General features: G+C 33.8%; 2 protein-coding genes and 1 long non-coding RNA gene across 3 annotated transcripts in view; 1 reads left to right on the forward strand and 2 right to left on the reverse strand.

Moving 5' to 3' along the window:
* Nucleotides 1-24,389, reverse strand: part of LOC147077210 (uncharacterized) — a 332,131-nt gene that overhangs the window by 52,498 nt on the left and 255,244 nt on the right. The window contains exon 5 of the mRNA XM_085940745.1: nucleotides 18,885-19,031. The gene's annotated coding sequence lies outside the window, so the exon portion shown is untranslated. The remainder of the gene's footprint in view (nucleotides 1-18,884; nucleotides 19,032-24,389) is intronic.
* LOC147077213 (uncharacterized) lies at nucleotides 8,809-16,241 on the forward strand. The gene is made up of 4 exons (XR_015069428.1): nucleotides 8,809-9,041; nucleotides 9,508-9,648; nucleotides 11,564-11,740; nucleotides 13,652-16,241. It is a non-coding gene; the product is annotated as an uncharacterized LOC147077213 (long non-coding RNA).
* LOC147077214 (uncharacterized) lies at nucleotides 19,917-21,852 on the reverse strand. Its single transcript, XM_085940753.1, has 2 exons — nucleotides 20,806-21,852; nucleotides 19,917-20,129 (listed from the first exon to the last, which is right to left on the reverse strand). The coding sequence occupies exon 1, from the start codon at nucleotides 21,592-21,594 to the stop codon at nucleotides 20,896-20,898; it is 699 nt and encodes a 232-aa protein (XP_085796879.1). The 5' UTR covers nucleotides 21,595-21,852; the 3' UTR covers nucleotides 19,917-20,129; nucleotides 20,806-20,895.

The following is a 24,389-nucleotide window of genomic DNA, read 5'->3' on the forward strand; positions in this document are numbered from 1 at the left end:
TTTTTGTTCAGGCGTTGGGCGTCGGGTTATCTCTCGTGTACGTACGTCTATTCTGCAGCAGGTGCTTTATATTTCGGTTACATAACATGGCAGGTATGTTTTTGTTTAGGGTGCTTTGGCCTTGAGACGCTCTCGTTGCACCGATCTTTCTAAACAACTGTTATGACCGTACCCTGTTGGCCCAGGGGTAAACAGGGGTAGTACGTTTTGATTTGGTAATAGTATATATTTCATTTAAAAAAAAAAAAAGACCGGGCACCGGGAATTTATACAAGGAAACAATACATTGATAAAGTTTAACGTTACATTGATTTATTAAATACATATATTATCCTTAGACATCTAATTGAGTAGTTTATATTATAATTTCTTACGTGTTTTATTAGAATAGTATCTGAAGTACCCGGCTTCGCACTGGGTCGCTTCGTAATTATATTTATCTTAGATATTTAAAAAATAATAAGAGGTAATTATTTTTTTAATATTATAATATCTGTGTAATACATTATGGCAATATGAAAATAATTCTAATAGGAGTAAAGGTCAAACAAAAGAAGAAGACGAATCCAAAATCTGAAAACTTTATTAATGTTATTAATATGTAGTAAAAAAAAAATCAAAATTGGATGGAACAAACAAACAACAAACGTTGTATTTTATATAATACTAATTCAGAAACCTTCGCAGGTCTGCGCACAACAACTGACAAAAGTTTCATCGCAATCAGATGAATGGTATAGGAACGCATACGAATAGAAGAAGATAGAATAGAAGAAGAAGATGGTTGTACTAATTCAGAAACCTTCGCGGGTGTTGGCACAATTACTGACGAAAATTTTATTGCAATCGGATGAATGGAATAGGAACGCATACGAAGAGAAGAATATAGAATAGAAGAAGAAGAAGATGGTTGTACTAATTCAGAAACCTTTGCGGGCATGAGAACAACAACTGACGAAGGTTTCATAGCAATCGGATGAAAGGTATAGGAACCATACGAATAAAAGAAGATATAATGAAGAAAAAGTGTGCATACAACCACTTACCAAAATTTCATCGCAATCGGATGAATGGTATAGGAACGCATACGGGACAGACAGACAGGCAGACATTCATTTTTATATATAAGCTATAGCCTATACTCTTTGCGCAAGTGCAAGCAATAAGTTGACGAAATTTTATCGCAATCGGATGAACGGTATGGCAGCGCATAAAATACGAACAAACAAACAAACAAATATTGATTTTTATATATTAGATAACAACAGAGCATTCATATGACTAGACTGTACATGTAGGTACATGGTTATTTACGAGAATGTGTCATTTTATGTCTTTTTAGATCACTAAATCGAGAGAATTTGGAAGCGCAAACATCGCAGTGATGTGGTTTTTCACCAGTGTGTGTCATTTTATGTGTTTTTAAATGACTGGTATGTGAGCATTTATATGAACATATATCACATTGATATGGTTTTTCACCAGTGTGTCTTTTTTTGTGCATTTTCATACCACTACGTGTAGTAAATTTCGATAAACAAACATCGCATTGATAAGGCTTTTCTCCAGTATGTGCCAATTTGTGTCTTTTGAGATGACTGATGTGCCAGCATTTAAATGAGCAAACATCGCATTGATGTGGTTTTTCACTAGTATGTGTAATAGTATGTGCTCTCAGATTACTGATATATGAGGATTTATATGAGCACATATCACATTGATATGGTTTTTCATTTATATGAGTCATTTTGTGTGTTTTTAAATGTCCAAGCTGCGTATACTTCGACGAGCAAATATCACATTGATAAGGTTTTTCACCAGTATGTGCCATGTTGTGTCTTTTCAGATAACTGAGATGCGAGCATTTAAATGAACACACACCACATAGGAATTGTTTTTTATAAGTATCTACCATTTTAAGTTTCTTCAGGCTATTAGACTTCAGCAAATTCTGTAAATTTTGTTTAATGTTTTGTTCGTGTATAGTTAAAAAATCGGAATACTCCATCTTCATTTCTTGGATGTCTTTGGGTGAAGATTCGCGGTGTGTGATTAGATCATCTTCTTGATTGAATTTATCAGACCTAATAATTGGCAGTCGACCCTCATTTTCGTGGTGATGTCCTATGTCACACGGCTGGGCAGAGTCCTACAAAAGATTAGAATAAAATTGTTGTATTAGAATCAACAACATTAACACATAACTACACACTGCAGTCTGCAATTTTTATTTAGCTACGTATTTTTATCGACTTATACGAGGTATTTAATGAGAACTCTGCCATTCTGGGAAGTGTTCACCTGTGTGTCCGTGATAACTATCTTAGGAATAGAGAGCAACATTGTTTATTCTCCCAAGGTTCAGAACCAACCTGTCACTGGTAATGCCAATTGGGAGGAAAATAACGCTGTTCAACCAAATCACTTCGGATGTTGATATATTCCACCTACGTGATAATGAGTATATGTAGGCGTTGTTTTATAAATTCTTAAAATAGGGCCTACTTAACTCATTCGGTGTGATTCCATGCTTTATAATTTATATTTTTTATAGTTTTTGTGATCCTGCATATATTTATTTCCTCTTCACACTGTTTCTTTGTTTTTAAATGTCATATTGTGAACGTCTTAATTTTATAATTTGTTATGTCCACAATATGTTAAAAATCAATCGAAATTGAAAGTACAACATAAAAAATAAAAGATTTGACACTAGTGGGTCATTTATATATTTTGATATACATAATTATAATCCAGTAAGCATGTAGCTTCAGGTAACAATCAATACCTACTAACTCCATCAAGAGGTGTCAGTCACTAATGATCTAATTCCCATGGAACTCTAAAGAGCCCGCAACCATTATCGGACTGATTCATAGAAATAGGAACAGGGTTGACTACAACGTGTACTTAATTGAAGGATGTAATGTAACTTGTTAGCCTACCTTCGATAAAAGAAGATATTACACGAACAATGAAACTTACCTGATGTACTGATTTGTAATCGGATTGCGAGCATCCTGGTTGAGGAACTTCATCATATAATGGATGCACTGGGTCTTCAATAAATTCGTGCTTGACATCAGCATTAGTCTCATGTTTTAATTCAGTGAGGCCCAATGCAGGGTACTGAAAGGAAGACATTATACGTATAATAATATGTTAAAATGTATTCAACCATTTATAATTATCTGATATTGTAAGAGATGATAAATTATCTAAATAAATTAATGTCAAAAAACATAATAATTAGGTATATAATGTTAACTAGGTGACATACATCCAACTGTCATTTTTATTAAAATATATTTTTACTTTCGCATTTATTTCGTTTTAATTATATTGTCAACAACGGGTCAACTATCTGCGCATCTATTCTATACACAACACTGCTTTCTGCCGCTATCTAGGGTAGGAAGGTATTCAAGTATTAGCACTCTAGTGCTATGTTTTAACAGCACTTCTTTTGGCTGTGGTAACTCTTAGAGTGAGATAAACAGTTTTGACAGTTCAGTCGGCTAATTTATTGTAATTGTACAATAAGTGTTTATATTTCGATACTTTCCTACCCTAGATAGCTGCTTATAAAGCAGTCTTGTGTATAAAATAGATGTGCTGGAGTCCTTACAAAGTTTCTTAAAAGCTTATTTTAAAGCGCGTTCAGAAGAAAAATTCCCATTGTGATGGATTCAGTACTTAGGATAAAGAAATCACCGTCAACAATTAATGTTCCAATCAATATTAATCATTTCATTAAGTATACATTTATATACTTAATAGTTCAAGTAAAATAAATTAATATTCGATACTAACACTCCCAAAGCGTTCTACCCAGAACCCTAAGGCATAAAGTCCACTAAAGCGGACTTGCGGGGCGCTCGCGCATATTCTATGTGAATCATCGAAAATACAACGTAATCAAATACGCCAGCGCACACTGAATTTGACGACGCATTGTGCCCGCCCGCGCCATGAGTCACCGTTGTGTGGCTTCTCAGCGGCCGAATTAACAAAAATACAACGTAGTCCATTCATTGAACACGGCAAACAAAATCACGCTTCTGGCAGCGTCGTCGATAAGACGGGCGAGAAGGCATTATTTAATAACCGTGAACTCTTTGTTTAGTTATTGCGTGCCGATATTTCGCTGGTAGAATGATGTCATCGTGAATATTAATTACAAGCCCCGAGAAATTTATTAATAATATGTTTATTGCTTTGTTATGAGAGACGCTGATAATAATAATTATTTTGTGCTCCTTGAGCCCCTTATTACATAGGTGAAGGGTAATGCGCGGGTGGGAGGGGGCCTACTTCGTAGAGAGCGCACCGAGCGCCGCTTTGGTGGGCTTTATGCCTAATGAGGACGGAATCTTTATAGAGCGGCTGCCAATTTTGCATATTACTTTTACATGGTTATAATTCAAAAAATATTGTAGTATTGTATTGTAAATATGGAAGGAATACGTTTTTCCGGAGCCACTTTTGATAATGTCTGGTCTGATGTATACATCAATAACGTAATGATTTACAAAAACAATTCCCAAAGCAATGATGCTTCGTTAAGATATTTCACTGGTACCTAGTGTCTATTGTACATTTCCCAAGATCCCGAATTACTTCTCGTTAAACGACAACTCCCGAAAATTCACGAGTTTAGGATATCAACGAATATAGGTAGGTATAGGTACTTCGTAGAACAGTCTTTTCACTAATTATTACTGGTCCACCTTATAGATTCTTTGAAAAAAAAAACTAACTTCAAATTTGTAACCTGAATCATCTACATTCTCTTGCTTTACACGAGTGCAGTTCCCCGTGGTGTTTGGATCCTTAATTATTGGTACATCAAACCAAGACTGCTCCTCTTCAACAGTTTCGCACTTTGTTATAATAATAATATTATCCATGTTTAAGTATTTAGATGGTGAATGACGTGTGGACAATTAATACATACACCAAACACCTATGTTGCCATCTTGTTGTCATCGAATTAAAGTACGCAGTCCAAAAAAATAATAGTACTTCGGCAAAAATAAATAATAATATTACGTATTGTCATCGTTCTGTTTAATATAATGTACAGGTTTTTTGTTTCATAGAAAATAAATAACGGAGAATTTGATGCCATTGTTTATTCACGTACCTACATACCTCTTCCAATCAAAAATGCTATAGGGATGGCAATACCGAATGAATATATCAGTACCGGTATTAATTCGGTATTTCTTATTGAAAACCGGTATTCGTCAAATACTATAATATAACGTAAAAAAAATAGAAAAATATATTTTTAGACTATAGATACTTTTAGACGCCACCCATTGAATTGCTAAATGAAACTGCGTGCCGTTCGTTTGGTTTGTGGGCGAGCGAACGCATTCGTATTCAAATGTTCGTGACCATAGACCATTTCGCTAGTGCTCGCCCGAAGTGCTCGCACTACGTCGCTATAGGATTTGTTTCCCGAATAGACCAAATGACAATTTTACAGGAGACGAAAAACAAATTTCACTGTCGTATATTTTAATATCAGTAGATGTATCAATCATTCTTTCCATACTGTATGATTGCAACATTATCTAAGAATATATTCCAAGAATAATATACTGGTATAAATCATTAAATGCACAGAAAATGCATTTTATTTACAAGTACTCACTGTGGATATTCGGGAATTTTTTAGCGCTCTCTCAGAATAATGGATATTCGGGACAAAACATGGACTTTCGGGATTTAAGACCGTAGCGTATTGCTGCAGGGCCCACAGATTACTTAGTGGTCAAAAAGTACGCGCCTCAAATGTTATATTTATTTACACGATAATTGTTAATAATTACCTCTACTATTTAAATACTTAATGATCGTAATTACCCAAGTTCGTATGTAATAATAACACGCGGCAATCGCTTTTTTCGTTTTTTTTTTCGGATTAAGTAATAAAATAGTTTTTAAGTAATTAACTATTTTTTTATTGAACGAATATTTCACAAGATTTAAGAATGTACCATTCTAATAATTGAACATACTTACATATTTTTTTAAATCACTTCTGAGAAAATATATTATAAGGTATCTACTACTTCAATTACTAACCGACGTCACGGTGATTTCTCCAATATTTTATGATGGTAATTACTCGTAATTGCTAACAATTTTATAACAATACTTTTTCCAAAAAAAATAATCTATTTATATATATCTGTATATTATTATATATATATATTTCTATAATTGACAATTAAACTTATTACAAACCACTAAATAAATATTATATATTTATTATTGTAAGGAACAACAACACAAAATATTAGCATGTATAAATTAATTACCATTGGCTGCTAATATTAGGTAGGTACCAATATCCTAAGTATATAATATCCACCAAATAAATAGTTACTAACATACATATTAAATTAAAATATTAATTATCAGCGCATTCAAAAATAAATAATAGCATCGCCTTTATTTTCATAGAAATACCTAGATTAAAAGTAAAATAAAGACAAACAATGTTTGATTAATAATAATTTGAAATAATAATTATTTTTTACGTAATAGTAGTTGCCGGGTCACACTGTAGAATTCATATAACCGTTGGGATTTTGTGTCATTTATCAAAACAAAATGCAGTTATTTAGGTTAAAATACTCACTTCCACAACTCTATTGTAAGTTCAGGGCGAACTGGTGATGTATCAGCTATGAATGATCTCTTCAAATTTGATGAATTCACTATTAAAACAATAGTAACGTGAAAAACAATATCAATAAGACGAAATTTGAAAGAAGTCTCCAGACGGCGGAAAAATATGAAAGTGGGCGTGATTGTTTTAGAGCTAGACAGCGTGAATGTGGGAGCGAGATGCACGGCGTGAGCGCGGTTTGATTGGTTAAAGTCATATTCGGGAAATAAACACTCAGCCAGAGATATATTTCGACCGAAAATAACTTGGATATTCAGGTACGAATAGTTGGATATTCGGGAGAACACCACGGAGTAATTGTCACTTAACATGGCGTATTCGGGTTTTTTAAAAAAATATCTCTGTTCCTAGATAAAAATATATTCTTTTTATCTATCTATCTAAATATATTGAGTTCGATAAAAGAAATTGAACTGCATTAAAATTTCGATTTCGACAAAAATGGATATTCGGGAAACAAATCCTATAGCGACGACTAGACGCTCAGAATTAAAATATATTTTTATATTTTTTTACGTTAATGCAACCATTAGGTAAAAATATCCATAATTTAAGTTATTTTAAAGAAACACGGTGATTTGATATTAAAATATATTATAATAATATACATATAAATTAACACGAACATATTGTATCAACTTACCTATGAAACGTAATACCATCTTCTTGAATATCAGTACGGCTACCACATTTTAATACAACACACAGAACCATCTTTTCTACTTAACTAACTAAAAATATTTTACCACTGACTTTATGTTTAACACAAAAAATAGCAATTTTAGCAACACGGTTATCTACGTTTAGTTAAGCAATAAGGTAAGATTTGGCGGCTACACCGTAGCAAACCATCTCCCACATCTGTAAACCTTTGATCTTACTCTAGCGCGTGTCGCAGAGGTTATAAGGGTGCCGAATACTTTCTCACTCGCACTTATGCATCGTTTTTGTTCAGGCCTTGTTAAACTATATTTATAAAAACATTATTTTTTGCAATCTACCTACAATGTATGGATCATAATATTTTTAAACTGCTAATTATTTATACAAATACCTACTAGTCCGAGTACAGGAAAATCTTTCTCAAATTCAACGTTGTTTGTTGAATGCATTATCAACTTTGGATCAATAGTTAGAGAATAAACGTTATTGGAGATAGGTATATTATTTCCCAAGAATGTTTTCTTTTTCAAAATAATATTATGTTATTAAAACGTTTTTCTAAGCTCGTATTCTTATTTGTCCCGTGGTTCTTTGTCCGTTACAAATCTTGCAATCGATTTTTAACTAACTTCCCGACTACCTAACTAGACATTTAAAACTTTTAGAATACCTATATCAAAACACGATGCCAATGCATTCTTTTAATACTTTTTTAGCCATTTTTAAGTAGAATTGAATTCACTGTGAGTTAATTCTGTTTTGTATGAAAAGTTATTTCGACACCATTATTGGTTGCTAGGGGTCTGGGGTCCTAGCAACTAAAATATTAATATATACGTGCGTTACTATGAAAATCAATATGACAATATGTCAAAATAACATTTCAGTATTATTATATCAAGTACTTACATTTATTTTTTGATCGTATATTATGATTCAACAGTAAATTTAAAAACGTTGTATATATGAAAATTTCTATTTATCTTGTAACTATTTTAATTATTTTTCATTGCAAAAATTCTATAATTTTATTCGAGGATTTTGTTTTAATAATAATTATTATGTACCTACCTAACTTTTGTTGATTTCAGTCAATATTATTTGCGTTTCGGTAGCATAAAACTTATACACAGGTATATATTTAATAATATATACAATATACTTAGTGCTAAATATTAAAAAATTACATTAAATTTATTTTCGAAAACATAAACGAGTACCTGCTTTCTTAATACCGAAAATACCAGTATTTTGGAATCGTTAAATAATAATTAAAGACCGGTATTGCAATCCTTACATAGGGACCGGGAATTTAAGAAATGTCATTTAATTTTTTTTTTCTCGGCTATACGTAATTATAGTAGGTACTTACATTACACCAATTATTAATTAATCGTTCGGAAATACCTGAATTCTTTTAACTACCACAATTTTAGGATAGTCATTTTTTGATTAGTGCAACACTGAACGTTTCACTGTGAGTATTATGATCTGACACTTCATTAACTTAAAAAAACGGAAAATGTACATAAAAAGAGAACCAGATGACGATAATTTAAATATAGAAGAAACTCCGTCAAGTCCAATATGGATCGATGTACCAGTACATCATCCAAGAAGCCCAGACAGCTATATCTATATTAAGCAACGAAATGACGATTTTATTAAGGAGGTTAGTTTGGTACATGTCTTTGTAAGAAGCTCTTGAGTCTTGAAGATGACACTTTTTGTTAAGATGGTACTTCAGAGAAACTATATGTGCGACGAAATTTCGGACTGACTGGCAATCGGATAAGTAAAATTAGCTGTGAACACGTCAATTTGTTTTGTGATGGCGACGGGGGAATTAATTCTTAAATCGTGTAAAGATTACTAAAAAACGTTACGTACTCATTTACTTGAAAAAGAAAACATGTCAAACAATAAAAATAACATTAAATAGACGCATGTTGACATTTTATGACAAATTATATTTTGTTCTGCACTCGTCACTTGCACAATCTTCGCGTCGCGTAGTCACGATCGTTTAAGACCGTGTCCCAGCTGAAGTATAGCCTTAACAATGTCATCTGATAAAATATGCACACTTTCAAGTGTTGTAATATACCTATGCATACTATTGTGATGTTTTTTTCCAGTTTCCTGCAAAGAGGCTTGCTGATACCAATCTTCAGCTGGTTGACATCAAGAGCGAGGTTGTTGAAGATACTATCCTGCCATTCAATGATCTTGATCCTCAGGCTGGGTGTTCATCTTCAGGTTACTGGCCAGTGCACCAAGTACGTTCTATTGTATATTATGTAATCGGTTATTTCCTCAGCGATGTCTTCGAAGGTTGATGACAAATTTCAATAATTTATTACGTGTATGTACCTACGTGCCTACCTGTCAGAAGTAAATCCATCATATAACTATTTCATTTCTTCATCTGTGTAACTCTGAGTAGGTGTAGTGACGTCCCTTAGGGGAAGAATGGCTATGTGTTGCTTGGGGGCGGCAAATTGACGATGGCATGTTAATAAGACAACTTTTGAAAGCAAGTAGATTCTGCGAAGACAAGAATTTTCCACTTGTGGCGCTGTCAACCACTCATTTCAATATTCAGTGTGCATGTAGATTAAATTTTTATTTCATGTATCTATTTTTAAAGTAGCCACGATTAAATAAACAAGAAAAATGTTGTAATGGTACGTTTACATCTGACACTTATACCCGTATACTTATTTTATGTGTCGGACATAAAATTTCATTTACTGTTTACACCTGCATGGATCTGACATAAAATTCTGGTATACTTCTCGTTGAAATAAAGTCTCGACACTTTATTCAATGGCAACATTGGAATAAATATATGCGGTGTTTACATATGATATTGTAATTTATTCGGACACTTATTTTGTATACTTCTCAAAAACGTTATGTCAGTTGTCAATATGGGAATGTTAAAAAAGAAAGCAGCGAGTGTTATTATTTTAAGTCTTTTGGCAACAAAAAGGAGGAAAAAATGGTCTAGATGGGTGCGGGAATGGATTCAGCGACGAAAAGAACTAGGTGCCTTCCGTTTAATGTCAGAGTTTAAAATCGAAGATCCAACTCAATTTGTGAACTTTAGTTTGCAAGATTGGACCTTTTGCCAAAAAACAAGACACACAATTCAGAAATGCGTAGAAGAACGATTAACAGTAACATTGCGATATCTAGCACTTGATCGTCATTGCATATTCAATATAATATTATCGTACCTAATACGAGTAGAGGTGTGGGCCAAAATGAATTAGGTAATACCATTTGAAGCGCATTTTTTCTTCACAGAGTGCATCAGAATTAATCGTATGTGCCGAGAACAAGCGATATTTTATTTTCGAACAAAATCCATAGAACACGGCACATCCGATTTATTTCTCATTGTCTATGATTTTTGACAGATCGCTACAGTACATTTATTAACGTAAACGTTGGGCATACATTCATGGTGTACCTATGATTATTGATTGTCCGTTGTTTTAGAAATATACATATGCAATTCACTAGGTACCTGTCAAACTACGAATATTGTGTCAGGTACTTGACATAAAAGTAGACGGTGGTCCAACTTCGGTGATATATCGCTCCAAGTTCGAACTTGTCGAAAACGCGGTGTTTACATTTGCGTATATAAGTAGATTGAATAAGTGGTAGGTGAGAGTCGACACACGCAAAATAAGTGGCAGATACAAATATACTTACTGTTTACACTTAAGTGAATATGGTGTCATACATAAATATGACGATATTAGTGTCAAATGTAAACGTACCATTAGGAAAGGATTTACACAAATATAGACTCCCTCTAAACCAGCCGCCCCACACTCGGTCTTCATAAAGCGTAGCTAAGTACCACGAAGCCCTTCGTTTGGTGTGATGAAACAGCAGTTGTTGTACGCATGAGAATGTCTCAGGAGCAGAAACCTAAGATTGTGATCGTCATGCACTCAAGTGTGCTTTAATTAATTTAAATAATAAAAAAACGAAGACAAGGCAATCAGAAGTATTTCAAGAGAACCTCACGCCATACGCAATAAGATGCCGCTTTTTTTTAAGCGCCACAAAAATATCTTTCTTGGCAAACACACCGGAGGACCCGATGGGCCCAACAGTTGGTTAGAATTCTAGAATTCTTGCGATTGCATATGTCTTGTATTGTTATGTTTTCAGAACTCAGCATCACTCAGTACCAATATAAAATCCGAGATTGATTATGAGGTAGTCTACATCGAAAAAGATTATAAGGAAGTCAACATCAAAAATGAGTTTGTTAAAGAGTCAACGTGTCCAATCGCTTATGAAAATCATCAATCTGGTTCTGATCCAGGATATAGAGCAACAGATCAGGTATGTTCAATTATTGGAGTTACTTGCTTGGGTTTGGAAATATATTACAAAGATAATAGCTGTCTGCCTCACATTACCTACGATATTATTTTTTTCTATACACAATGATAGATTAAACTTAAGTAGGTACCAACTGCTAAACAATGCTGACTGTCATCGAGAATTAAGTGGTTTAAGACTTGTTTTAACTATGTCTGTATGTGTACTTATGCTTTGTCTTGTAATAATATATACCTACATTTATTCAAATACAAAGCGATACGCGTATACTCACAAGGCCCAGCCACAACACTTTACATCAGTATTTCCAAACCTCTTGACCGTTGAAATTGGAGAAATAATTCGTGGACTGCAAACGCAAAATAAAAGCTTTCATTTAAAAAGTATTTCATTTATTAGTTGTATAGCTATTAAACACATATCGATCGTCCAGTTCATTAGTCAGACAACTCCAAAAAAATAAAATTTGAGTGAAATATGCAGTTTTGTGTTAAATTTTACACTCTACCTAGTTCAGTACACAGATATCTCCAAAATGCCACCAAAAAATGCTTATGCTGATAAACTTCTAAAGAATTAAAAAAAACGAATAGTTGATATTGTCTGGTTCATTAAAATATTATTTTTAAATTTCTCTAAATGTACCTAATCCTTAAACACCTGTTGATAAAATGTATAAAATTCTAGCATAAATCAATAATATTTGATTTTTTGGTGACCATTAGAATATTGCTTTTGCTATTATCTCAAAACTAGTTATTTAGAGTTGTCTGACTAATGAACTGGACGTTCGATAATAAAACATAATTTGAGTTATACCAACTCCACTTCCCAATTAAAGTAGGTGCCTAATGAATACCTACATTGATTTAAAATACAAAAGCTGTAAATATAGTAACTTAATTTGCATAGCGTAGTAAAAAGGTAGTAAAAATTTGTCGCAATTATGGTAGATACACGTGGCAGGAAATAACCACGGACCTAGAAGAGTGGAGGGAGCTACGAGAGGCCTTCATCCAGCAGTGGATTGACCCCGGTTGATGATAATGACATCCAAATCATTTCAAATATTAAAAGAACATTTTATTATTTCCAATATTTTTAATCATAAAATACAACCAATAAAATTCATAATATTGATTAGTTTACTAGGATGGACGGCTTATTAAATATTACACATAGGTAGAAAATAGCTGGAGACAATACTTACTGTTAGAGTTTAGTAAATCAAAAATACTAAAATAATTAACAGATGACCCTTTGTGGGTACAATTTACATATCAGATTTTCTGATGGCATCAATCAATATAATAATATAAATAAGTGTTGCAATTTTGTTGAAATTTGTCGCAATTAGATAGGATACCTATAGCATTGTGGTATATGTGCGTGGGCGTGAATCCCGAGAGATGCAGGTTCAATTCCTGCTGGGTGTCGTATATTTTTCAAAAAAGATTTTATTATATGTATTATATTTTCTCAGAGGTGTTTTCAAAATTATTTATGTTCAAAAAAAGAATGTTACATTCCTATATCTGGTGAATTATTCGTTGAATAAAAAGAAAAGTTAATTATAGTATATATTATGTATCGCTAGATTTCAAAATCATCCAAGTCCATAATAGATGAATATGAAAAAAACAGCTTTTTGTTTTCTCAAATACACAGTCACAAGGTTGAAAGTTTATATTATTTCGAGTATAGAATATTTAAAATTAATAAATTTCACATTTTTATAATGCAGAAATGTTAGAAAGCAGTAGTTTTTCAGCAATTCACAAAAAAGTAAAAAATACCTAAAGGTAAACTTGGCTGGTTTTGAAATGTAGCGACACATATAATATGTTTTTGCTTCGTTAGTGATTTCGAGTGTGTATAAGTTAATTGCATACAAACTTAACTTTCTTACAGATTACCAGTCAGCCCTGTTTTACAAGAAATCAAACAACGAATTTTAATAATTCACAATCCACAAGTATTGAATGCCATGACAAGATGTTACGCTACTCACCATTCAAGCTAAATGCTCAGAACTTTCAATATCGAAACTTATTAGCCAATTTTCCAAAAGTGGTTCGAATTGAATTGACAAGGGTATTATATTCTCCACGTAATTTTATTTGTAGTGTATGTTATGCAGTTTTTGGTTGCCTACGTATTCTAAAAAGTCACAAAAATCATCACAACGTTGAAATTGCCGATAAAAATCAAGTATTCCAGCCCATACAAATACAAACGATGACACATACCGATGAAAAACCATATAAATGCAGTGAATGCCCATATACTTGCTTGTTATCTAGAAGTCTAAAACAACATTTAATGACACATACTGGTGAAAAACCATACAAGTGCGACGAATGTTCGTATGCCTGCTCGCATCTCCCTACATTAAAAAGACACAAAATGGTACACACTGGCGAAAAACCCTATAAATGCGATGAGTGCTCGTATACATGCTCGCTACTTTGTAATCTAAAATCTCATAAAATGACCCATACCGGCGAAAAACCATACAAATGCAATGAATGTTCATTTACGTGCCTGCTACCCTCTTACTTAAAAAAACATAAAATGAAACACGCTGGAGAAAAATTACATAAATGCATTGATTGCTCGTATGTATGTTCACGATCTGACAGTCTTAAGAAACATAGAATGATACATACTGGAGAAAAACCATTTAAATGTGATGTATGTACGTATACAAGTAGAAGGGCTGATCGCTTAAAAAAACATAAAACAATACATACAGTTGAAAAACCGCACAGATGCGATGTGTGTCCTTATTCAGGAAAAACCTCCAACCACTTAAAAATTCATAAAATGAAACACACGTTTGACACTCCGATTTAAGGATATTTTTCTCATACAAATTGTTGGGTTACTCGTTGGTTGTCTTGATATATTATGTATCAAAAATTTTAGAAGCTTTTGTGATATGCATAATAGTTATGACGCCTGCACAAAAAAACTAAACAAAGTTATAGTTACTAAATAATAAATATAAAATGAATCTTTCGTTTCGATAAATTAGTGGTAATTTTTACAAGTGTGCCATGGCCCTCATATGCTATTTGCTGTCGATTGATCCTGAGCAACCAAGTTAATTACAATATAAAGCCATATAAAATATCACTATAGCTACATTATAATAATTGAATATCTTACAATACATACCTATTTGATTCACTGTTCCGATGATTGCTCTTGTCCCCGGAGCTGTCGGGATGCCAATGGTGTATGATTCCGATTGGAGGGCTCCACGGTACATCAACGTTTACCATGATGACCTATGCTTACTTTGTAATTAAATCTAAACCACAGTTTTCTTTAAATTATTTTATAAATGTGTTAAGTATTTCGTATTTTGTTGGCGTTCAGATTTTATATTAATTATCGTCATATTGAATTTTATCAATTTGTAATAATATGTCGAAGACCTAATATAGAACGGTGACAAGTCAAAAATTCGACATTTCGCGATATTGGTATCAAAATACTCGTAAAAATGAACTCTTGTCGTTTTTGTACGTAATGTAAAAAAATTCGAAAATAATAATTTAGATACCTTGAGAGCAGAAAAACCCACAGGAAATTTTACAAACTTTCAAACAAATCCATTTCGGATTGTTGCAATTTAGAATAGGTAGATAAATTCTGACATGTATAATTTTAAAACTTGTCAAATCTTGTGTATTGTAAAATATTCAAAGTATTAAAACATGACTATCTCAAAACTACGGTTTTTGAGTTGTGTTTAATACTGGGTAATCGATACAACGTCGCTATATGATTGGTTTGTCGAATGGTGTCCGTTTTTGTTGAAATCGACATTTTAATGCAGAATATTTTTTTGTAGCTAAATGGACCAGAACCATCCTTTTCTTTAAATTGATTTGTAATGAATATAGCATTCACATGCTGTAAAAACAACAATTTAAATACCTCCATGTAATTAAATATAGGATTATCAAATTTGTCTTTCGTCTTCTAAACATTTGACATTTGGTCTATTCGACAAACCAATCCTACAGTGGCCCTATGTTAGAACTTGCGAGTCCATGCCGCCCGGTCGACACGACGTCATATGACATCATTGTGACGTACTATCGGAGTGATAATAGCATTCGAGAAAATAACGCTAGTCAGATAGTAGCGTTATTCATTGTCACCATACACAAATAGGTGTTTCATCATAATAATATCTATGGTGAGCACTGTGTGTTGGGCGGCATGCCTCGAGCGTGTATTGGCTGACGTCACAATTACGTCATGTCGTCTGGTGACAAACGAGTCGATAGGAAATCGCGGTGCAGTGACGACAATAGGTACATCAAGAAAGTAGATCTAAATTTTATTGAGACACATGAAGAGTGTAGTCAACAAAATACCTCATCATACTCAGAGGAAATGTAAAACAATGGCCCTTAATGCAATTAATAAATGATTCTCTTTCGTGTTACATGTACATACATGAAAATCAAGAAAATGTGTAGGAGTCAATGACATTAATATGGACGAAGCATCTAGAAAATAAAATGTCACTCACTTTGTGTCGGGTCTGCCGGATGGCGAAATTCATATTTTAATATCGGTATCCTACGCTCAAATAAACATTCTGCTTGCAAGCGGTCTGGCGACACCGCTGGGTCTGCCCATACAAAATTTCTGACTGTCAGGTTTCGACTCCACCGTTATTATTGTGTTACAAAATGCCAATGTGCCTAGTTAGAAATTGTAAAAAAATCTACTAAACACTCCAAGAAAGATGGGATATCACTTTGCATGTATTAGTATTATTTATTATTTATAAAATGCCATTTTAAGATTTTGATGAATGTTTATTCAATGCAATTGAATGACAGGGACCATTGGACAGTCAGTCGCCTGTGATTCGCTGAGCTCACTTGCGTCTAATCTCCGAGAAGTCGTAAGTAACCGAGAATCTGTTTCTAACGCAATGAGTCATGACACTAATACGCCATTACAATAAAGGTTATATTACTATAAATTCTCGAAGCTTGTATCGCATAATGGAAATGGATACATCAATGGTCACGTGACATCTACCTATAAATCTGTGAATGACTTTCATGCACAATTTCTCGTGCGCGCCGGGTATGAAGTGAGTCGTCCATTTAATATGTCATTGGTAGGAGTGCACTAGTAGGTGTTACAGATGAAAAACGGTAATTATTGTTCTCCGTGATGATGAGGGAGTGACAGTTTATTTATTTTTACCTAAGTACCATGGTACATAAAATCGGTACAATATAATAAATACAATGACAATACAGTGCGATGTGTTTTTACAAGGAAGTCATAATCGAGTGGCATTTTCAATCAATTGTGACCACTATCAGCTATCTACGTACTCACAATCAAAATATTATATTGAAAAGAATATTTAGGAAATAACTATTCTAATTAGGTCAAATATTTTATATCGCGTTTTCGATAATTGGATATGGCTGACTATATGGAAAAACTGATATTACGGAAATTATAATTGCAGTTAGCAATTTACTGAGTTTGCAATAATTGGACACTACGAGAAATTAATATTAAGGAATACGTAATTGCGGTCAGCTATTTAATATCACCGATCAATATGCTGACACGGCTTGAATTGTTTGGAAATGGCTGCTTGCACTGAAAACAGCTTTAAAAGCTGAATAATTACAAGATAAAAAAAACTTTTTATATAATTACAAAGTTTTTAAATTTTCTGTTGAATCTATAAACTTGACTAGCTTAAACGATCAAAAAAAATTGTACTTGATAGAAATAATACTAAAATAATTATCATTTTGACGTCATATTGATTTCCGTAGTAACGCACGTATATATTAATAATTTAGTTGCTAGTACCCCAGACCCTAGCAACCAATAATGTTGTCGAAATAACTTTTCACACAAAACAGAATTAACTGAAAATGAATTCAATTCTACTTAAAGATGGCTAAAAGTATTTAAAAAAAAATGCATTTACATCGTGTTGGATTTAGTCGGAAAGTTAGTTAAAAATCGATTGCAAGATTTGTACCGGACAAATAATAAGAATACGAGCTGAGAAAAACGTTGTAAAATAGGAGGAGCTTGTGTGATTATATACCCAATTTAAAATAGACCCTATAATTTAGTGAAGAAAAATCAAAATAGCATTATGAATCACTAAATACTATTTTGACGTAGTTAGTACCGTACTTAGTTTAAAACTAGGCAATTGTTGGTTTTATTTATTCGATATTTTGACACATAAAAGTATTATTTTGATTTGCGGTAGGTTGTAAATGAATCTCGGATGATTAGATAAATAAACAAATATTTATATTAAAAATACCTAATAATAATAACGAAAAGATTAGAGATCGGGTTAAGCAGTCTCTTCTCACGGTGAGAATGAAGTGGTGAAGATAGCCCTGCCTCTGAGAATAAGGATGCCAATATCCTTGAAGTCCGTTTAATTATATCAACTGCATTCTTACGGCTAAGCTACAAGAAGCTGGTATAACGCAAGACTTGCTAGTGACTAGGATTTTTGGAGACACTGTGTGGTGTGCATATGCTCCAGCATATGCGGATATGATTAAAGTAGAAAAAGAAAAACAATAAATAATGATTAATTTCTTTTACTGATAAGTGTCTATATAATACGACTTTGTGTATCATTTTCATTTGTCTTCGTAATTCTTTACGTTGTGAATGTATTTAATTTATGACATTTTGTAAAACTTGGTAGGTATATTTAATAAAATCGTATTTGAACACACATAGCATTTGATAATTCTCTTATCATTACATTCCATTGTTCCAAAGGTACCTAGTTTTAAGTTCTTATAATATACATTTTTCGTTTCTTAGGTAATGTACTATGGGAATATCATCTGGATGAAGGCCTCCTCAAGCTTCCTCCAACTGTCTCGGTCTTGTGTCGTTCGTTGCCACGTTTTTCCGATGAACTTTATCAGTTTGTCAATCCAGCGGCTTTAAGGGCGACCCTGTGGCCGTTCGTTCTCCTTGGGTACCATTGGGTGCCGGCATTTGTCCAGCGGCCGTTCTTTTGACGAGAAATGTGCCCCACCCATCTCCATTTCAGTTGTTTCTCTTACGGTCCTTTCGCGTGATGCCCAACATACACCTCTTCATGCCTCGCTGTGCGACTCTTAGCCTTTTGACACCTCTCGTGTTGAGGGTCTACGTTTCGCAGCCATACGTGAGCATGGGCAGCATACATTGGTTGAACACCCTACGCTTAAGACATAATGGTAGGTCATTCTTGAAGATACTATGGGAATATAGGTACCTAATGATAGGTAAGTAATAATACTATCCTCAAATTTTCTGGATAATACACTAATAAAAAGTCGAGTGATAAAGAAAAATTGGATTATATGGAAATCGAAATCATTGGATTGTGGAAAGAACGACGAGTTTCATTTGCAAAGTTTATAATATAGTGGTTACATTGAGAATATTATGGCGTCATAAAAATCCGCAGCCACGTTCCGAGCGGCCTCGAAAAACTTTTTTTATTAACACTTAGAGCGCGAGTTCAATTGAATTCCAGAGAAGCATTGATGATGCGAAGCTCTATGTGAGATACAAATGCGAAATATAGACAGCACAGAAAAACTGCTTAGTTTAGGTTTACTGCAGCGCAGTACAAATTCCTATAATATCGATTACAACGGGAGGAAATGCTCAAGTCGGTCCAACCAGCTACTGAGCCCGTCGGCCAATCCGACTTGGTTGCTACAAAGGCCAAGTATCTTGCTTTAAAAAAAATTGCGGCGTCTTACTGCGGGCGTGAAGATCTATTGACATAAATTTTGCTGCCCGTATGATTAGCTTCGTTCTTTTTGATTTATACCCAACGTAACTTCATTTTTTTTTTCGTAATTCCCATGTGCTTTTTCTCTCCCTGCCACTTTACATTAAAGTAAACTCAGTCAGAGCTCACTCTGAGCGTAGCAACCTAAGTCTTGGTCATCTTCTCCCAGGACACTCCCAGTCTAATTGATTTCAGATGCTTCACATCACCAATTGATGGGTCCCGTTATACGCTCGATTAAGACTGAGCGTGGTGCAGGGCGGGGTTGGTGGAGGGCTCTTAACTTCATTCACAAAAATATGCCAGATAGTGTATTGAGATAAAATGGAATAATTATTATGAGCATGGTTTTTATGAGATCAAATATTAAAGAAAAATTATTATTTCACAACCAATAAATACATTATACAGCTAAAACATTTTAATATACAAAACTCTGGCATTGAGTACTAAATTAACCTAGTCATATTTATTTTATCGTATTGTATCATTCTAGCTTTTTATGAAAAGGTTCTAAGCTATTGTCGATGTCTAAAACCACTAGATTTAACGCTATTTCAATTTCAATTTATTTTACATATTGTGGACATTACAAATTATAAGTTTAAGACGTTAACAACATGACATTTATAAACAAAAAAATATTATTAAAATAGTATTATGTAATACTGTAATTATGTAATATTAAGTTATTATACATTATAAATGTGTAAATACATAAAATATTAAGTATATAGGTACAAGGAAGTACACTGGATGAGTTAAGCAGACCTTATTTTAAGAATTTATAAAATAACGTCCACCTATACTCATCCTCACGTAGATGGGATATATCAACATCCGAAGCGATTTGGTTGAACAGAGTTATTGCCCTCCCAATTGGCATCACCAATGGCAGGTTAGTTCTGCTCCTTGGGAGAACAAACAACTGATGCTCCCGATTTCTAAGATAGTTATCAGGGACACACAAGTCAATACTACCAGGAATGGCAGAGTTCTCATTCACACCACGTATAAGTCGAAAAAAATACGTAGCCAAATATTGATATCTTCTAGCACTTAAAAGTATGTAAGCATGACCACACCTACGGTGGCCGCGCGGCTTAAGCGTTAGACTATCGTACTGTGGGTCCCAGGTTCGAATCCTGGGTCTGGCAAGAACACATACTATTTTTCAATTTGTGTGTGAAAGTCAGTTGGATAAAGCCACGGATAGTATCCATATAACCTCCATTACAAAATTTATGATGAAAGTTGCATATTCAAAAATGCTAGATCTGGTAAAAAAACACTAAATTGACAAATTATCAGAATCTAATTATTTTTCGCTATTATGTAAAGTCATTTTATGCCTATTGAGAGCACCCAGCCTCGTAAATTTGAATGAACAAATGTCACATTGAAAAGGTTTTTCGCCAGTATGTGTCATTTTATGTCGTTTGAGATTGGTAAAGTTCAGGCATTTATATGTGCATATATCACATTGATATTGTTTGTCACCAGTATGGATAATTTTATGTGTTTTAAGACGAGTCGATAAACTAAATTGCAGCAGGCATACATCGCATTGATATGGCTTTACACCACTATGTTTAAGTTTATGCAATTTCAGACCACGACTATTTGAGGATTTAAATGAACATTCTTCACAATTATAAGGTTTTTCATCAGTGTGCGACTGCTTATGTCTTTTGAGATGGCTTTGTACTCCACATTTATATGAACACACATCGCATTGATAAGGTTTTTCACTAGTGTGTATCATTTTATGTTGTTTTAAATGAGCACGTTGCGAGCATGAATAAGAACAGACATCGCATTGATATGGTTTTTCACCAGAATGTGCCAATTTATGTCTTTTGAGAGTACCGTACTCTAAGAATCTTTTCGAGCATATGTCACATTGATACGGTTTTTGACCAGTGTGTGTTTTTTTGTGTCTTTTAAGATCACTTCGCGCTGCGAATTTATATGAACAGACATCGCATTCATATGGTCTATCCCCGGTGTGTATCATTTTATGCTTCTTGAGTTGACATAAAAACGCGCAATTAAAAGAGCAAACATCGCATTGATATGGTTTTCCTTCTGCATATTTGGCTTCATCAGATTTTGTGCAGGAAATATTGTGACATTTTAGTGTATTTGTGGATCCAAATACTGCGTCACAAATACTGCAGATAAAATTACGTGGAAAATGTGTGACTCTTTTCAATTCAATACGAACCACCTTTGGCAAATATGGTGTATTCAATTCTCGTTTGATATTTGGTTCATGTATGGTTATATTTTCTGAACGCTTATTTGTCTTGTCGTTGATTTTTTTGTATAAAGATTTCAACTGTGTGCTGCGTTCCTCTCCTTTATTTAATTTATCGAAAGTCACAGCGGTTAATGGACTCTGATTGTCGTTTTGAGGTCCTATCAAACATAACTGGGCAGGTATCTGCAAAAATATTAAAATAATAATTATTTATTGGTCAATAACATTCAAATAAATATAAAAAATGTTGAAAACAATGTTTTACTGTGTATACTTAGTGGTTGGGCCATTTATATTCACATTCCACTTCTTATCTCCTCACCCACCTCCTAATCCCCAGTGTTATTGTCACCAGACAATGAATAAGCAATTACGGGACATGAGAGAAGGTGTTACAAAGAACATTCAGTTGCATCTCGATAGCGGGCTTCTAATAGCTTTCTGTCGCTTAAATGATTGACTCAATATATACAGACTCATTCAGAATCTATCATCATCATTCATACACCCTCACATATAATCCATAAAACTGTGCCACAAAGTGCGTGAGTGTACGACGAACCGGGTGACCCAAAACAACAATACCGCGCGAACGAAAGTTGAAACCAGACCACGGAGCCATCATACATCATCACAAAGGTCAGTGTCTGGCATTCTGTTCCATCACCCCTACTCCAAGATCCGACCTTCTCATCTTTCCTAAAAATAATTACAGTCCACTTAAAAAACTTCACCACTTAGATATTTAAAATACAATATTTCAAGAGTGTGTACATTTTACTTGGTAGAGGAACCAGGCAGTTACAGTGCGACTTCTATATCGAGTATTCTATGTCACCACGGTCGTTTCTGGAACTAAACCATGGGTGGCCAACACGAGGCCCGCTAGGTGTCAACTTGTGGCCCGTGGAGCAGTGAGAAAATATAAATAATATCAAATGCTGCCGCTAGATGTGCTAATTTCGCAAATTGAGATTCGATTTTGGCTCAAGATTTTAAAAAGCACCGTGTACTTTTTACTGAATTTGCAACGCCATTCTCCGTAGACGTGAATTTACTACCGGGAAATTGACAAATGTAACATTGTGAAATATGTTGCGATGGACAGTTAAAGGAGAAATTCCATCAGGTTGGTTTGAAAGAGTTTTACAAAACATATTTGGACAAGGAGAAATATCCTGCATTTTACAAACATGGTCTAATGATGACTTCGCTATTTGGAAACACTTACACGTGTGAACAGCTTTTTAGTCAGATGAAGCATTTCAAATCCCCAGTGAGAACACGAATCACTGATGTGCATTTGGAAAACTGTTTGCTTGATATTGATGCACTTAGTTCTGCCACACAAAATCAAACTTCTCACTAAAAATTATTATTTTGTTTATTTTTTATTATTTGAAAAAAGTCTAATCTAATAAATATGTTTGATTCTCATTTTTGTCTTATTTTATTATACCTAATATATAATATGTTTCTTTTTTGTGTTGTTAATAAAAAAAAATCGGTTGTGCGGCCCGGTAAGAAATCTCATTTTTTAAATCTGGCCCGGCTGCTGAAAAGGTTGGCCACCCATGAACTAAACCCTTTATGCATTTCTTTTACAACTATCTACAACATTCCCCGCGTACGTAATTCAATTTATATGCAGTGCCGGTTCTATCTTAGGGGATCAATGGAATAGTACCCGGTATTGATTGAATGAAAATTCCGAAAAACATTTCTCAATCTCATATTACGAAACTACAGCAGTAATGTTTAAATGTAGTGTATCATTGCCCACTGAAGAAGGAAGCCGCTACATTACACGACTGGTCCTACTTTTCGCCCCTTCCGTTGTCTATGGATGACCTGTCATTGCCTGTCATTGTCTATAGAGTGCTCATACTGACGCGTCTGTCGTGTATTATTTATTTTAACGTATCTGGAGACCTTGGAGTGCATCTGATTATGTGTTATTAATAATTGGAAGTGACGATCAAAGTAAGTAAACTTCTTCTGTGTATAATAATATCATAATACACTAGGACGTTTTTCAATATGACAGTCGATTCTAAACGACAATAACTAATAACTTATTTATACTCTTCAGTCATTATAGAATACCAAACTCTGCTTGAAAGTACGTTATCAATAAATAGTATGGCAGTGGACCACTCGTTGCTTGTGCAAAAAGTTATGCTCAGGCTATATTAATCTAAAGATGGCGGTGATTGTATACACTGTATAGCATAGGCGAGGGGTGCAGGTAGGCTGTTATAAATAGTGCACACTAAGCTTTGTTTTCATTAAATTACGAATACAAATAGCAGATGGCGCTGTTAGTTTTTTAAATTCAAATAAATCCTGCCAGGCCAAAACCATAATAAATTAGGTGTGCGACGGGCAATCCAACAAAAATATTACACATTTTTTTGTCATAGGTAGTTATTTGTTTTCGTTGAATTAAGAATACATTATAATACAGATGGTATTGGTAAGTTTTTTAAAAACCATTAAGCCCTGCTAAACCAAACCATAATCAATGACAAATTTCCTCTCTCTATAAA

This window comes from Rhyacophila brunnea, unplaced genomic scaffold (genome assembly GCF_057557595.1).
Source record: "Rhyacophila brunnea isolate RB1 unplaced genomic scaffold, BYU_Rbru_1.0 scaffold_13, whole genome shotgun sequence".
NCBI lineage: Eukaryota > Metazoa > Arthropoda > Insecta > Trichoptera > Rhyacophilidae > Rhyacophila > Rhyacophila brunnea.

Excerpts from the sequence above, each read along its gene's own strand:
- LOC147077214 (XM_085940753.1), bottom strand. The coding sequence starts at position 21,594 with ATGATACACACCGGGGATAGACCATATGAATGCGATGTCTGTTCATAT.